The 18,104-nt window shown below is 33.9% G+C and overlaps 2 protein-coding genes across 2 annotated transcripts; both read left to right on the forward strand.

Moving 5' to 3' along the window:
* Nucleotides 1-6,637: 6,637 nt before the first annotated feature.
* LOC11409501 (deoxycytidylate deaminase) lies at nucleotides 6,638-11,639 on the forward strand. The gene is made up of 9 exons (XM_003608768.4): nucleotides 6,638-6,962; nucleotides 7,034-7,109; nucleotides 8,312-8,351; nucleotides 8,438-8,496; nucleotides 8,587-8,624; nucleotides 8,741-8,804; nucleotides 9,054-9,107; nucleotides 10,936-11,037; nucleotides 11,241-11,639. Exons 1-9 carry the CDS (start codon nucleotides 6,754-6,756, stop codon nucleotides 11,295-11,297), a joined length of 699 nt encoding a protein of 232 aa, XP_003608816.2. The 5' UTR covers nucleotides 6,638-6,753; the 3' UTR covers nucleotides 11,298-11,639.
* Nucleotides 11,640-13,373: 1,734 nt separating this feature from the next.
* Nucleotides 13,374-14,504, forward strand: LOC11407939 (ATP synthase delta chain, chloroplastic). The gene has a single exon (XM_003608770.4). It carries the CDS (start codon nucleotides 13,604-13,606, stop codon nucleotides 14,351-14,353), a length of 750 nt encoding a protein of 249 aa, XP_003608818.1. The 5' UTR covers nucleotides 13,374-13,603; the 3' UTR covers nucleotides 14,354-14,504.
* The last annotated feature ends 3,600 nt before the right edge of the window (nucleotides 14,505-18,104 follow it).

The raw sequence follows: 18,104 nt of genomic DNA on the forward strand, positions 1-18,104 counted from the left end.
TATTGTGAACCACGCTAGCCATCAATTGAAAAATATTGTAAGGGGAGGTTAATTCATACAGCTTTGTCTAATTTTTATGTGACGGTGAGTTTTGTTTGTGGTGATGATGTTGAAGAGCTCGTATGTTGATTTTTGGTTGTGTTGGTTTGTGGTGCTTTCTATGGTGTTGATATTGGGTCTTTTGTGGTGGTTTTTGGCGGTGATGCTTGTGGTGGCTGGTGTTGATTTTTGGTGGTGATGCTCGTGGTGTCTGGTGCTTGTTTTTAGTGAGGATTAATGGTGGTTTTTGTGGTGGTTAAAGATAATTTTGGTGGTGGTGGTGATGCTTGTGGTGGCTAGTGGTGGTTATGCTTTTTGTGGGTTTTCTTCTATGAGTTTGTTGTTGATGAGGTTTTCAATACATGGATGTTAGACACTGTGACTTGTTTAAGGTGCGGTTACATGAGTTTGTGGTAGGTTTCATGGTTATTTTGAAGAGGTTTTTCAACAGTTTGGTACAAGATTTTTTTATGTTATTGTGCAGGCGTTTAGACTTTGGTTTTGAGAGATGACTTCTTGGTTTGATGTTTAATTTTTATTGGCTTCGAGGGTCATCAGTGGTGTGTGTTTTTGGTTTGTTTGTAGAAGTTTGTATTTGATGCATGATGTTTGTTTGGGTGTTCCACATATATACGAGACACTTTTCCTTTTTATGTTACTTTTTAAGTCTCCTAGCCTAGCATTTCTCGTGCTTGCTAGGATTCTCTGTTTTAAACAAATTCCATTTTAACTTCTTAAAAAAAAAAAAAAAGATCTCTTTCGTGTGAGTACCCATAAGCTAACTCAGATGACAAAGACAATATATTCGTATGTACAGGGGCCGGGATTCGATCCTCAGAACCTCACTTGTTCACTTTAAAAAGAGAATTTCTCCACCAGACTACCTGGTAAAAAAATATATCTCTTGCACACAAACACTTCATACGATGAAGCATAAGTTTGAACCCAAAACTTTAATTATGGCAAAATAAACATATCTCATCTTATATTAGCAGCTCTTAAACAAATAAAACGAATGTTTTTGTACTCAAATAAACAAATAAAACAACAAAATCTTTTACATTTTTTTTTTTACTCTTTTCCTCTCAAAAATAATTTTTTATTCATTCAGAATAAATACATTAAAATGTAACAAAAATAATATAATTATTAAAGACCCCATAAATAGCCACAGCCTTTGGTCCCTAGAAGAAAAAAAAAAAAGGAAAAAAAGCCACAGCCTTTTGATCGAAACATTATTTTATTTTTTTTGGTACAAATCGAAACATTATTTTATTCATATGGAAAGCGCTTTCAGATTTTGCTAAATACTGAAAAACATTAAAATAAGAAAGTTATATTTGTTGAGAGTGAGAGTGTGATTTGAATTCACGCCCTTTCGGACGAGAACCTTAATCTGGCGCCTTAGACTAACTCGGCCATCTCAACAACTTGTAAAATTTTTGTTATAAATAGAGAATGCCCATTAATCATTTGCTCATTAGACCATTGTACTTTCTCCATAAAACTATAGTATAATAATCATCAAATACCTCCCGTGGTCTTTAAGTTATATGTTTATGATATATTATTCCTTTAAGTTTTTTTTTGTCACCAATTGATCATTTAAATTATTTTTTGTTATAAATTGGTCATTCAAGTCATATAGTATTTATGCTTGTTCAAAAAAAAAAGTCATATAATATTTACACTGTCATCCATCTTTTCAGCCAACTTCGTTAAAAAGTGTTTATAGACCATTTAACATTAAGATAGTAGGTCCAAAAGTGTTTATAACATCAAACATGATTACGTATACATATTTTTTTCTTATTATTTTTGAATTCAAGCCTAATTTTACAGATAAATATTTGATCGACAACGTTATAAATCAAGTAATCGGTCAATTTTGTTTTGAATCAAAACCGTATAACACACCTTTGAGCACTAGTTTTAAGAGCAGTGAATTTGGACAAATCAAAGAGAGCTACACCAAGAGAGAATCAAAACACCCAGCGACATCAAACATGCCAAAACCCCTAACAACAGCTCCTCAATTTTCCAATACCACCAATAGGGTTCAATTAAGCACTGATTTGTTGCTACAAACGTTCAGATTCGACCACAAATCAACATCCCGTCTATCGGATGAGCCACCAAAAAAGCCTAAAAGGACCTGTGTCAAAATAAACAGGCTCCCAATCTCGAATCAAAAGTATCATAACACATTATTAGCGTAAATGCTCTAATAGCTGTAAGTATATTTTTCATATTTTTTCCATGCAAATCTTTTATATGTCACATGTTGGTTAACTGTATTATGAAACACGGAAAAAAATCATTGGCTTATCAAATTATCTATCGAGCTACGAAAAGGATTCAACAAAAGACATAAACAAATCCACTATCTGTTTTACGTCAAGCAATACGTGGCGTAACTCCTGGTATAGCATTAAAAGCAAGACGCGTAAGCGGATCGACTCATCAAGTTCCCGTTGAAATAGGATCCACACAAGGAAAAGCACTTGCCATTCGTTGGTTATTAGGCGCATACCGAAAACGTCCAGGTCGAAATATGGCTCTCAAATTAAGTTCCGAATTAGTGGATGCTGCTAAAGGGAGTGACGATGCCATACACAAAAAGGAAGAGACTCGTAGAATGGCAGAAGCAAATAGAGCTTTTGCACATTTTCGTTAATCCATGAGTAGGATCTATATACACACGTAGACCTATGTATGGATCCATACATAATTGGAAAAGAATCAATAGAAAAAGAATCGGAATTAATCGATATATCTATGGAAACGAAAGACAAAATAGAAATGATGGCTCAACTAAGCACTTTTGGGGACTTGCTTAAGAATAAATAAAGAGGAATGTTTGGTATTCTTTTGGAGATTCGATGCAATTACTAATTCATGATTTGACATGTACATAATGAAAATCTCATTCTCGAGTCTACGAGAATTTTTATGAAAGCCTTTCATTTGCTTGTTTTCGATGGAAGTTTTATTTTTCCGGAATTGATCCTAATTTTTGGTCTAATTCTTCTTCTGATGATTGATTCAACCTCTGATAAAAAAGATCTATCTTAGTTCTATTTTATCTCTTCAACAAGTTTAGTAATGAGCATAACAACGTTGTTTGCCTTACAAATTTTAGTGTACCGGTACTCTTGTTTTACAAAATTTATAAATTAACGATCACTTTTATGAAATAAAAAGCTATTTGTCAATATTTATATTTTAGAAAACATCATTTCACAAGAAAAAACATCATTTCATTGTTTATAAGGATTATATTAAAAAATTTACATTTTGTTATAAAAAATAATCAATATTCAAGTAATAAAAATTCGTAAAAATTAAATTTTATTTCATCGAAGCTTTTGATAAATAAAATTTAATTATTATAGTTGCCAATGATAGAAAATAATTATTTTTCTTCAAAAAAACAACTCATTTATTATTAATTTTACGACTTGGTATACCAATACATCTAAATTTAGTAGATGTACCGTAGAATTTGCCTTCATGCGGACCTTTAATTTTTCCACCTCGTGTTGAATTGTCGTCGTGTAATATTCTGATTGTGGATTATGGAAGATAAGAGGAATTTAACAAAGAAGATTGAATGTGTAGGGACTAATTAATTATTTTCATGATGATTTAGACACTAAATCGATGTATTTTTTTTTTTTATAGTTTAGGGACTACTAACAGGAGTGTTAACTGGGGGGCTAAATAATTGGATGAGAGAATAATTTAAAAGTTTTTTAGTCCATTTTAATGGTTTACAAACAAAATTTGTAAAAAGGTGATAATTTGTTTGGATGCAGTAGAAGTGAGTCTTCTAAATCTTAGTATTTTATATAGCGGATTTTAATGTTAAAATATCATCGAGCCATAATATTTTAACACAAAAAAGTAGTCTTTGTGTAGAGACAATATAAAAAACATCCAATTTAAATGTTAATTTGATTGGAAGAGAGATAAAAAAATAATAGAAAAACATTTAAATTGTATTATTTTTGTATTTTTGGTATGGTAGAGTATCGAATCTAGATCATCAAAGTTGAAGAGCGAATTTTCAACCAAACATTCTAGAGAAACCAAGAAACAAAAAACCGTGTAATAATATCGTTAATACATAAGTTTGTGTCAAAATATAATTCATCTTATCTTATCTTATTTGTAATAAAATTGTTGTTATTTCATTGACTTCTACCCAAAGTTATTTATTTCACAGCAATACAACAAAAGGAAAATGAAAGTTTCTTGCAAAGAAACAAAAAGAACAGGTATAATGGGATCATTTCCATTTCCCCCCATTCGTCATTGTAAAAAGTTGAAATCATCATATGTAAAGGTACACTCTTATGCTACAACTGGCAAAGGGCACCTAAACGATCCTGCTTGAATGTAAAGGACTTTCGGGTTCTCGACATTGGGACCCAAGGAACAATATGTTTACACAAGGCTTAGTTGGAGGCCATGATAAATGAATCATTGTGCTGAAGTGGCCTCCATCACTCCCTCAAATGGTGCTTGTGAGATTTATGCTCCTAAAGCTGATCATAATGGGGGGTTAGGGAGATTGCAAAGATTGCAAGGCATGGCATATCCAAACTCCCAAACTTTCACATGCTTCATGTCCAACCTAACACATTTTAGTACTTTTCCCAAAGTAATATTGCCTTAAACCTATTGGCTCCATCCCAACTCGATGGCTGCTTGAATCAAAATCCTTCTTTTTTGAGAGAGAGAGAGAGAGATTTGTCCTTCTTAGCACCCTATAATTGATGATTAAATAGTTTTAATTTATAATTTTCATACTTGAAAAAATCAAAAAAAATAAATAAAGCAGTATGGTTAGCTCGGAGCACAAGAAATAGCGGGTTTGTAGATGAATATATCATAATTTCAAAAAAGATTGATAAATGTGTACAGTGTATGAATGAAAGAGAGAAAATTATATTTTTATTCCCCCCAAAAAATTATATTTTTATTAAATTACTTTGGTTAAATATTAATATATTTTGTCCCTATCATCATAAATATAAAGTAAAAATATTGACTTGGGATTGACATGGATGATAATAACTAAATGATGCAATTGTACCAAAAAAAAAAACTAAATGAATACAATTAAAAAGTAATTAACATTACAATGAAAATCAAAAGAGTCGCTTATGTTAAGACTTTTTTTTTATATAACTGGTGGACATTCATTGTGGAAGTGGAATGAAGATATAATTTTGAAATTTCATCTGTTTGTTGTACTTTTCAATTGAAAGTGTTGATGTTATATCTATTTGTATATATTTTTTTAAAACCTATATGTTTTTATTTTATTTTTTTTATCATGAAGGGATTGTTGCGTGTATAATTTCCTTCCCCCGTGAACTCAAAATAGACACTAGCGAAAACGTAAAATATAAACGTAATGACACATAATTTCAGCGTGGAAAACCTTCTCAATGTGAGAAAGGAAAAATCACGGGACCCTTGGACCTCTTAAAACTTCCACTATAATGATAATGGGAATACAACAACTTCACCCTTAGGTGCATCTCACTACAATATATCTCTCAATTTGTAAGGAACACTCTTACAAATTGGCTCACTATTTCTCTCACAAGAAAACTCTTTGTGAGGATGAGTTTTCTCTTGAGCAAGACTCTCTCTCTCTCTTGCTTTTTGTTGTTCTTATCCTGTGGTGTGTTGTGAATGCTTGCTCATGGTCCTATTTATAGGAGAAGCAAGTCAAAGTTGTCTTACATGCATGAAGACACTTGTCATTTGTCTTTCATACAAAACACGAAGTGTCCTTGCAATGCATGCAACACACCACGCGTCTCTTGTAATGTATGCACCATGACATGTGTTACTCATATACTACATCATGTGTACACCATGCACCTTGTTACTTGTCATCACATACAACCTTTCATTTTGTATGTTGGACATGTGACATTGGTTGAACCCCATAGGAATGTTATTCCTCTATGTGAAATGTAATGCGAAAAGCCTCTTAAATCAAACTTTCTAAAGCAAAAGAGTAAATTCTAAATGATTTTTTTTTTTTTACATTTTTCTTGTGCTTTCTTTTCAGTAATTTCTAGTGTTGGATAAGATATAGGCCTAAGCCTACCATGGACATTCTCTTTCATATATCTTTAGGCATTTTTTAGTTGTTTTATTTGGAAAACATATATTGGAGATTCGATACAACGTTAGACTCAAGTCTTCAAGGTGAAGAGGTTTTGTGGAAAGATGTCCTTATTGAGAAAGAGAAGTTGGTAGTTCTCCAACTAGTCAATTTCATATGCACTAACATAGTTATTTTTTTCACAGACATAAAATATCAATATATCTTTTTTTTAAAGGTAGGAAAATATTAATATCAATAATATATCACATTACAATAGCAGAGACAAAAGAAAAATGCTCGAGTCCCTTTAACACATCCATTAAAGAAAATATAAATAGAAATAAGCCAATTTTATGATGCACAAGTCAGATAAGTCTTGTATCATGTACATATTATTAAATTAAATTATTTAATCCAAGTGTAAATGAAAAATCCCTCGGAAATTTCCCGCGCACTTGACCTAAATACTGTCACATTCCCGCTTTCAACCATTTCCATTGAATTCACCTTCCATGACAAATCCACAACACAATTGAAACTGTTTCACCCCAAAGCATTCATAATTGTGATTTGAAAACCCCATGAACTCTCGAGAAGTTACGCTAGTGGCCACCGCAACTGCGTTTGGCGCCTTGGCCTCCGCAATCGCTCTTCATTTCTTCTACCGCTCTCAAACTCACTCATCCAAAACCAATCCTTCACAAAACGGCATCGTATCTTCTTCTTCTTCTTCTTCTTCTTCACGAGTTAGAAGTTCTGGGGATCCTTTCGACCCCACCAAGCGCAAAGGGTAATTCCATTTCCAACTTCTTTTATTTACTTTGTAGCTCGTATTTATTTAACGGATTTGATTTTATGCAGATACTTGTCTTGGGATGATTATTTCATGGCTATTGCGTTTTTGTCTGCTGAAAGATCCAAAGACCCTAATAGGCAGGTCATATTTTATTGCAAAATTGTTTGGATAAACAGCTCAATTGGAAGCTTATAGCATAAGTGTATAAACTATTTTTTTTGTGAAAGTGCATGATTCGAGTCATGGCTATGCATAATTCAAATCAAGTTGACTCGAGTTGTGCAGTGTAATTTTACCTATAAATAGTTGTTTTTTGATAGCATTTGTAACAACTCGCAAAATGGAATCTTAGAGAGAGGGAACACGAAAAGGCTCTTAGAACTTGTGCTTGAGCCTAACTCAACGCCACAAAACCGGCTTGTGAGGTGATGATTGCCCCCATTTATAAACACTTGTTCAAACCATTTGTTATCCAATGTGTGACTCCTACAAAGGCTAGGGTTTTGAGTGTCGAGAGCTCTTGGGTGAGGTTCTAGGGTTTGAGAAAAACATTTCAAACACCTTGGATAGTGAGATCTCATTAGAGGAAGAATTTAAGCTTTCTCTCTTGATTTTCTTAGGATCTTGTTGTGGACTAAGATAGACTTGAGAAAAGGGTGGAAATTATGGTTTATCGTTGAAGTTAATTACTTGTAACCTCTTTACATTCCCTGTAAGGACTCACTCGTAGTGGTTTGGAGAGCTATTCTCCCCGCAGACGAAGGTCAATTTAAGGCAAACTGGGAAATAATAGTATTATATTAGTGTTTTTGTTCCTCTACTCTCTTATCTCTGTTCTTTGGTTATGAATGTGGATTTGCTATACACATAAGTTGCTAGTTGATTAGTGTTGCTTGAACTGTTTGTTGTTGGTTGTCATTGTTATTTGCTCCACATCTTTGTTCTTATTCACAACATATTTATGCAGCAAAAGATAAAATGAAGTTAAATTGTTTTTTTATAAGCTCTAAGTTGTTTTCATAAGCTATTTTGGAGAACGTGTGAAAATAAGCCAAAAACAACTTATAAACATGTCATAAGTTCTTCTAAACACCCTCACAATTGCTTTTGCCAATTCAAACAGACCCTAATTTCCATAGCACCTACACTTGTAATTATTTATACACATATCTCTGATCAAAATCATATTCTAAATATACTTTAGTATCTTAGTACCTAAATATTGTACCAAATATTTAATATGTTTGGATGCATTTGTAATTTTTTTTAGTGATAGTGCATATAAATTACAATGCTGGTTTTAAAGGTCATGCATATTGGTGTCGTTGTTATTGATAATGTAGGTGGGTGCTTGCTTAGTGAGTCAAGATGATATAATTCTCGGTAAGTTTATTCTGTACTCTTATCCAATCTATTTATTTTTGTGAAACACATGTTTTATGCCTTGTTTTTTTTTCCTTCTGTGGCAGGCATTGGTTATAATGGATTTCCAAGAGGTTGTTCTGATGACAAGCTACCATGGGCCAAGGTAAGTGTTTAAGGCAGGAGTTTGAGTTATTTTTCTTTTGCTATCATTTAAAATTTCTCATTGATTGATAAATCTATTTATATGTTTCAGAAATCTAGGACCGGGAATCCTTTGGAGACCAAGTACCCGTGAGTGTTTTCAAATCATATTTCACTCTTGTTGTAACCTTAATCATGTTCTCGCTCAAGTCTTTTCATTAATAAGGATGACTTTGATAATGGTTTTTCTGTTCTTCCTATTCTAGTTATGTTTGTCATGCTGAAGTAAATGCTATTCTTAACACAAACCATGCCTCTGCTGCTGGACAAGTGAGTTCCTCTGTACCTCTCTAATTAACATATCGTAGCTTCTGGATATTATTTTCCTTATACTTTATTTATGACATTCCTTTTGTAACTTCCACACCTGGACAATGGCATTAGTTTTAGCACACATATAACATGCCATTGTTTACACCAGTTAGCACCTAGAAGAAATTTCTTATATATTTCTTAAATCAAGTTTTATTTTACCACCTGATACTAAGATATTCTTATTTTCTTTTTTAATCGATGCAGCGGCTGTATGTGACAATGTTTCCTTGCAATGAGTGCGCCAAGATCATAATCCAGGTTGGTGGCCTCGTTTAATTTGATGCATACTATAGTGATGTGTATAACAGAGTAAAACCTTGACATGAATAACAAAGAAATCCCTTAATCATTGATAGAGAACATAGGGTATAGGCTAAAGCACTGACTAACCTAACAGACTAAGTAAACTAACTAACCCAAGATCAAGAAATAAATCATAGGGTTAGGCTAAACAATTAACTAAGCTAACCAATCAAACTAACTAACCCAAGGTAAAGTATACAACAAACTTATTTATCTAATACCCTCACAAGGTGGAGAGTGTATGTCAATAATTCCTGGTTTGGAATTTGGAAAGGAGAGAATGAAAATGTTGAGGATCAAGAGGTTTTGTAAAAGTAGCCGCTAATTGATCTTTGCTTGAGATGTGCATTAGTCGAAAGAGTTTTGTTTGGAGTTTCTCGCGAACATTGTGACAACCGATTTCAATATGCTCAATAGGCTCGTGAAAGGTTGAATTTGCAGCAATATGACAGGTGAATTTGCCGTCACAGTACAGAAAAGCTGGAGTAATGGAAGCAACCTGAAGATCTCTAAGTAAATAAGTCAGACACTGTAACCTAGACTGGCAGCGAGAGCACGATATTCAGCTTCTGTTGAGCAATGAGATACAATTGCTTGCTTCTTTGAACACCATGAAATGAGTGTCACCCAAGAAGATGCAGTATCCTGTGACAGATCTTCGAGAAGTAGGGCAGGTAGCCCTATCGGAATCACCGAAAGCTTTGAGATGAAAAGGAGACGAGGCAGGGAAAAGTTATCCTAGGCTAGGATTTTTCTTGAGATATCTTAAAATATGGACTGCAGCATGATGATGAGAATTAAGAGGGTTAGACATATGTTGATTGAGCTGCTGGACAACAAAGGATATGTCACCTCTTGTGCTGGTGAGAAAAATGAGGATAGCATCACGGAAAGGGTCATCAGGAGAAGTAACAAGTAGCTTCAGGATTATCTCCTGGGCGAAGATAATAGGGATCTTTACAAGAGTCAGAGGATTCTGTTTAGGAAGGGGGGAGTGGGGGTGGGGGTTGGGGTTGGGTCGCTCAACTGGTTTGATCTAAAGGATAAGGAGTTCGAGGTCCTGAGTTCAAACCCGGACGAAGGTGAAAAAACCAATCTAGCTACTAACATTTGCCATTCAAAAAAACAAAGATTCTGTTTCGGAAGATTGATTAACAGTGGGAATGGTGGAACCGTCACTATCTTCTGGATCTGCCATGGAAGAAAAGAGATAAGAGAAAGAGAATATCGCAGGCTGATACCATATAACAGAGGGAAACCTTGATATGAATTACAAAGAAATCCCTTAATCCATCAATAGAGAACATAGAGTATATATATACAACTAGGAAAGGGTTAGGCTAAAACACCAACTAACCCAAGATCAAAAAATACATCAGAGGGCTAGGCTAAACAACTAACTAAGCTAACCAAGCAAACTAACTTACTAACCCAAGGTAAAGTATAGGGCAGAATTATTTATCTAATACCGTGACTTCCTTACTCTGTTGACAAAAAACAATAAATCACTCAGCTGGTTTCTTATGTGGAAGGGAAACAAAATAATGTTTGACTGTGATTTGTGATGTTAATTTTTAAGTGGTTTTAGCGACGGCTAATAGAAATTGCAATAATTTATGAGCGTATATCATCTGATAATCATGTTTAATCTTGTTCTAGTTGATAAAAAAATTGGATATATTTGGCACTGCCACCACTTGTATATGCATGTGGGGCTTTTTTAACTTGGTATTTATTCATTCTTTAGAAGAAGTGCATCATATATTTAAATTCTTTCTTGCAGTCAGGAGTTTCTGAAGTTATTTATTTTGTGGAGAAGAAATTAGAAAATTCAGATGTTACATATACTGCCTCTCACAAGCTACTTTCATTGGCTGGTGTAAAGGTAGCCTCCTATCCATAGTTTTCTGTCTGTGTATTTCACTTCATTCAGTTGGCTTAGGTATACCAAATTCCGATATTGATTCAATACTAATAACTTATCAATTTGCATGTTCCTTATATTTGTGTTTCATGTCTCTACCCAATATGTAGTAGCTCTTGAATATAACTTTGATGCAAATATTTTCCTTGGTTATGATTATGCAGGTCAGGAAACACCAACCACTGATGAGTGAAATTCATCTGAAATATGAGGATCATTAGATTTGAAACATGTATTCAGTGTTTGTTGTAACTATATTTAAGGATCAGAATTAACGGAAGATGATGGCTGTGACAATTCTGAATACTTGAAATATATTTAATTTTCTCCTCAAACAAAACTAGCAACAAAGATAAGAGTCATGACACATTTTGGCCCTTCATTATGTTGTGTGCAATCATACCATAAACCTAAATTAAACCCCCATCTAAGGTCTCCGCATTGGATCTCTGCAAGTATGGTATTAGGAGTTTGTAATATCTAATTTTTCTAGGATTCATATTCAAGACAAAACTATAGACATCTTGCAATTCTCATATAATGAAAAGAGGAATTTACTCTGATATATGATGGTAGAGTAGAAACGGTCCTATGTGATTGTGAGAATACTTTGGACTATCCTATGTGATTGTGATTTTCCCTATGGCCGCCCAAATAGGCTGTTCTATGTGATTGCAATTCTCGTTTGCCATCCATTTCAAAGCATACTCTGTTCTCCCATCCATTGTTGGCTCCCAGTCTCCGACGTCCTCCCTAAAAGTTGCTAGACAAGGTATTAAACTTTAGTTTGAGTCTCATGCTGTTATAACTGTCTATGTTTAGTTTCTTTGTGTAGAATGAGCTTCCAAGCTTTCAGAGTTAAAATGACACATGTATTTGTTGGAGTGCCATCTTTTGCAACCCCCTCCACGCTTTTATTGATCTTCCAATCCGATGATCAAATTCGACCTTATTGAGATCACTTGTAATTGAAATGTGCATGCAACAATAACCAATTTAACCCATAACTGGATAGATAAAAAGACTAAATTCTCTTCTCTTTATTGTTATTGATCGTGTATGGAAGATTTTTAAGGTGACAAACAGGTTCTAGATGTTGGTTTAGTGAATGAAGAATATCCAAACACTTTTGATTTAACCTGATTGCAATCCAGTTAACAACTGTCCTTTGAATGAATTATCATTTAGTGTTCAAAAAATAAAAAGAAACGATCCTCTAAATCCTCAATCTATCTCTTTTCAATTTCCTTATGTCATTCCGTAAGAGTTAGGACTCATTCTTGATAGATAATAGCACGGATTTTATGTGAGTAGTTAAAACCCGTATATGGGAAATTCATCGCTAGTTATAGAAAGTTTTTTTCCCCCCAACTATTCACATTAATCCATTAGCCCGTCATTTTAATTTTAAAAAAATTACATTAAGTCTCGTCGGGTAAGCACGACTCAGTTAATAGTTACAATGACAATATTATATAGGGGTTGGAGTTTGAACTTCAACTCTCCACTTCTTCATATTTAAAATATACGAGTATCGGCCAAAAATTGATTAGTTTCACCCAAGAGCATGACATGACAATGCATTAAAGAACCTTACATAGTTACATGCTCATAAATAATTAATAGTAAAATAAATTCGATCAGCTATATAAATTTTAATTATTTTAAATACATATTTTGAGATATTGTCTGATTTGGGTCGTTGAGTGAGCCCTCATGATTTTGTCATTTATAAAATATATCTCGTTGGATTGAGGAGTGTGATTGCTGTATATAAACTACCCTTAGCTTCGATTCACAAACAATGTAAGGTTTTAAGGTGTATCGAAACAGTTGCCCCCTCAGTCGAGGTTAAGGGAGAGAGTTCATGGGTCTGCTCCCCTAGTGAATTCATCAATATTGCTTTCCAACCTCAAGTACGCCACACCACAATAGTTCTAGTACACCTTAAAGTCTCACATTGTTTGACAGTCGATGTCAATAGTAATATATACAACATCCACACTCATCAATCTAACAAGACACCTTTTATAAAAGGTAAAATCTTGAGAGCTCCTTCAATGATCAAAAACGAACAATACCTCAAAATATGACGCAGTGTACTTGAGTGTAGAGTGGAACAACCTTAATTTTTTTTTTTTTTTTTATATCTATATTTTTTTGAAAAAAAATATATAGATATAAAAAAAAAAAAAAAAAGACAAAGTAGGATCATTTATTTCATATTGGTTTATTTTATTTTATTTATAACACAAAGTAGGATCTTGTGGAAAAAAAGACAAAGTAGGAAATTTGAAAACCAAATCCTCTTCTCTCCCAAATACGTCCACACGTTAGATTGCCATTATCTTATCCCTCAAATAAGAGGCCATCGTGTTCCTCTCCACTCAATGCTATCAGTATCACACCTTCTTCTTCCCACCAATCACAGCAAATACAAAACAAAGAAACGCAAACAAAACACTCTCTTCATTTCATTTCACTAACCACACCACACTAATTTCTTCTTCATCTACCAACGCCAACAATGGCGTCTCTACAACACACCACAGCTTCAATCTACTCCAAATCAATCCCCAAAACCACAACAACCCTCACCCCAAAACCCATCCTCAACCTCATCCTATCCCGCACCACCTTCACCTCCCCAAAACTCAAACTCTCCAAAACCAAACCCCGCCGCACCGGCGGCGGCGCACTCGGCTCCACAATGAACTCCCCAGCCGCCGCCAGCTACGCCAGCGCATTAGCCGATTTAGCCAAATCCAACAACACCCTCGACGCCACCACTGCAGACATCGACAAAATCGAAGAACTCTTCACCGACCCCAAGGTGTTCGACTATTTCTCCAGCCCAACTGTCGAAGACTCCACCAAACGCAATCTCATTGCTGAATTCGCTACTTCCTCTAGCTTCCAACCACACACACAAAACTTCCTCAACCTCCTCATCGAAGCCAACAGAATCGACATCATCCTCGAAATCGTCAAGGAATTCGAACTTCATTACAATACTTTAACTGACACAGAGCTTGTTGTGGTGACTTCAGTGGTGAAATTGGAGTCTCAGCATTTGGCGCAGATTGCGAAACAGGTGCAGAAACTTACTGGGGCGAAGAATGTGAGGATTAAAACCAATCTTGACCCGAGTTTAGTGGCGGGTTTTACTGTCAGGTATGGTAATTCTGGGTCTAAGTTTATTGATATGAGTGTTAAGAAGAAACTTGAGGAAATTGCTTCTCAACTTGATTTGGGTGATATCAAACTTGCTGTGTGAGAATTCTTCAGGCTTTGTTTCAATTTGGTTTACTCAAATTGTAATTTTTTTTGGGTTATAAGTATATTCATGTATGTATGAATGAATCCTCAACTGTGCACAATCTTCTTACAATAATATATTGGCTCCCCTGCTTTTTAAATTTTGGAAATTTTAGTTTTTTCTTTTCTTTTTTGTACTTCAAATTCAAGATTCGTCCCAAGGACCGATTAATCTAACACGTACAATTTTACCGTCCACTTGTTGGTTCTAGTTTAAAGCCAACTTTGTATGGAGGCAGCCCACCGAAATTGACATTAGAGGAAATTTAACATTTGAAAATGTTAATTTGTTTATTAGTAGTATTAGGAAGTTATCTCTGCCTTTATTTTTTCTTGCATAAACTGAAAACTATCCCTTAGTAATGGTTAGATTAAGGCTCTGTTTGCCAATGCTGGATTTTAAGCTTATAGTCTATAAGCTTATATGAGAAAAACAGACTTGTTTCATTTTTTTCTTCCTCATGAGATTATAGCTTACTGTTATTACCTTCTAACTTACTTGATAAGTTAATTGAATTAGCTTATTGCTTAAATCTGATAGCTTACAACTTTTTCTCTCTATTTTACCCGGTCATCTCTTATTTTTTTTAAAAATAATGTTAATTAAACATATCGTTTTTTATGTTATTTTGCATTTTATGCTAGTTCAATCGTTAACTTCACTAAATACTATAAATTCAATTAACTAACTTATCTACTATAAGCTAGTTTATAAACTATTCGCATTTAATATCAATGTTGTAGAAGTTATATATTTGTTTTGATCCATCAATATGTCAATGGAGTATTCATTATGCTATGACTAAAGTTTATTTTTTTGTTGCAAGGTTGTAATAGTTCTAAATTAACATTTTCCAAAAAAAAAAAAGAACAGAATTATTATTTTGCAAATTAAATGGAGTAAATTTCTTAAGCTTTACAATTTTCATGGGGTAAAGGCTTTGGTTTCTAGAATACACACAACTTTTTGTGTGTGGTTAAATGCAATACTTTTACTTAAAACTATATGCGTCAACAAGCTTAAACACATTAGTCGCCAACAAAGTAAGTCATCAAAATTCAAATACACACTATAGGTCATATTGCCATTAGTGTCTTATTTCTCTGTGCCTATACTTCTCTCTTACAATAAACTTTAAGCATAGTAGTAACTTTTGTACACTTCAAATAAACACGGTTTAAACACTTGATATCAATCGATGAATCATAAATGTCTTGGTGTTACCAATTTTTCTGAGGGGCAGAATGAATGAATTACAATAGAAGGGCCCGACAAAAAAAGGTTCTAACATTCAATGACAATGAGTTGCGATTCTTGCGAACAAGAGGCAAATGCGCTCATAAGATTTTCATGAAAGTAAAACATCTACAATAATATTTTGATAGATTTGAGACTTTCTATCGGAAGACTTCAATTCTTTTCTTTTAAGTGATTTTTTTAGGGTTCTTTATACTCGGGGTTAAGTTTTTTTCTTTCTTTTGTTTTCCCAAGCATATGTACCAAAAAAACCAAGCTGCAATGGGGATCGATCTTGAAGCTGAGGGGTAAGAGCAAAAATACATTTATGCTCCTTTTGTTTCATCGGAAAATCGCATAGATTACATGCCCCTTCCTCGCTTAGTCTTATAATCAGCCCTTTGAAGCCATTCACTGTTATCTTTGGGTTCTCTTACCCTTCACTTCCTCTTGCAGCTACAACTATCACATTATTTTTGTTGACACTTTACATGGATCTATTTTTTGAAGCAAAAGTCTGATGCTCTAAGTGCTTTCAAACAATCTCATGTCTTCCTTACACATCATTCATTGTATAGATTGATATAGGTTACCTGCTGGAGTCATCACACTGCATGTCCTTTGAGTTTGTTAGCCTCATTGCTATGTGATTACTAACTTTCCAATCTTCTTACTATGTATTCATAACTAAATATTTTCTACATTCGAAAGATATATAATCTTTCAGCTGCAGAAAAACGTAATATTGTCTCTATTCATGCGGTATATTGGTTGAGATTAGACAAGAATTGATTTGGAGTAAATTGACTCTGTAAAATTTATTCTAACTAAAATTGAGTTGTAGGTTTAACTTTTTATCTTGTTTCAAGTCACACCAAGTCCATCAACGGGGGCTTGAGTTTACTTTTTATCTTGTTTCACGTCACCAAGTCCACCAACGGGCGCTTGAGTTTAGCTTTTTATCTTGTTTCAAGTCACCAAGTCCACCAACGAACGCTTGAGTTTACTTTTTATCTTGTTTCAAGTCACCAAGTCCACCAACGGGCGCTTGAGTTTACTTTTTACTTGTTTCAAGTCACCAAGTCCACCAACGGGTGCTTTAGTTTACTTTTATCTTGTTTCAAGTCACCAAGTCCACCAACGGACGCTTGAGTTTACTTGTTGTCTTGTTTCAAGTCGCCAAGTCCACCAACGGGCGCTTGACTTTAGCTTTTTATCTTGTTTCAAGTCACCAAATCCACCAACGGGCGCTTGAGTTTACTTTTTATCTTGTTTCAAGTCACCAAGTCCACCAACGGGTGCTTGAGTTTACTTTTTATCTGGTTTCAAGTCACCAAGTCCACCAACGGGCGCTTCAGTTTACTTTTATCTTGTTTCAAGTCACCAAGTCCACCGACGAAAGTGGTTTGTTTTTTGATATATTCATGTAAAAGTGAGTTGAATTATAAATGTATGTATGTTAGAATCAATTCAAAAAATTAGACAAAAAAAAAAAGAATCAATTCAAAAATAAAAAAAGTTACAAATAGTAGTTTCAAATAGAATTGTTTAGTCTCCAAAATCGATTTCCCCAAAAAAAAAATTCCAAACATATTTAGAGTTGAAATTATTTCTGGCACTTGAAAAACACTTCTAATGTATCTAAACTTAAAACCAAACACCCTATACTTAGTCAATGTAAATACACGGTTTTTTTTGTCTATAACCCCAACAGTGTTTCCAACTTGTTAAATTTTTACTTTGACGAAAAAAATCCTCAAAGGAAAACAAAGCTAGTACATGAACTAGTATTCAATTTGTAGCTTATGTGTACTTTTCCTTCATAGTAGATTAATCTGTTGTGACCTTTTTCTCATGCCAAAATTTGCGACTCAAAATAAACGTTGGAAATTCAAATTATTAGCATATGGATCAATTTTACACCGTTGTTCTGTCAATGACTTGTAAAAAGAAATATGCTTCCATATTGAAAAATGAGGACTACTATTTCTTACGAATCATGTAACGCAAGAATGAGCTATTTTAATGAACAATCAACAAATATTCATTTGTTATTTGACAGAATTCAAGGAGTACGGTGGATAAAAATAGCTTAAAACCAAGCGTTAGTTGGTTTCGTGCTTAATAGTTTTCGTAAAAGAAAGCATTTTCCTTGAAAAATTCCTGAAAATAAATTATAGAACTGAGTTTTTATTAAATTATATTCTTGATATAAAAATTCATGGGAATAGAAAAAAAATTCCAAAGAAGGGCCGGATAAAACATTTCTTAAAATACCTGGGAATAAAACTCCCACCCTTATTCCTAATGAATCAAGTAAACATGAAACAGACCCCATTCAATTAAACTTTTCTAGATATAAATTTGGTTAGAAAGAAAGTTAACTCAAGACAAACAAATTGGTACACCTTATACAAAATGAAAAACGTCAAATTTAATCTAATGCACCCAAGTTAGACCTTAATTGATTGTG

Source organism: Medicago truncatula, chromosome 4 (genome assembly GCF_003473485.1).
Source record: "Medicago truncatula cultivar Jemalong A17 chromosome 4, MtrunA17r5.0-ANR, whole genome shotgun sequence".
Lineage (NCBI taxonomy): Eukaryota > Viridiplantae > Streptophyta > Magnoliopsida > Fabales > Fabaceae > Medicago > Medicago truncatula.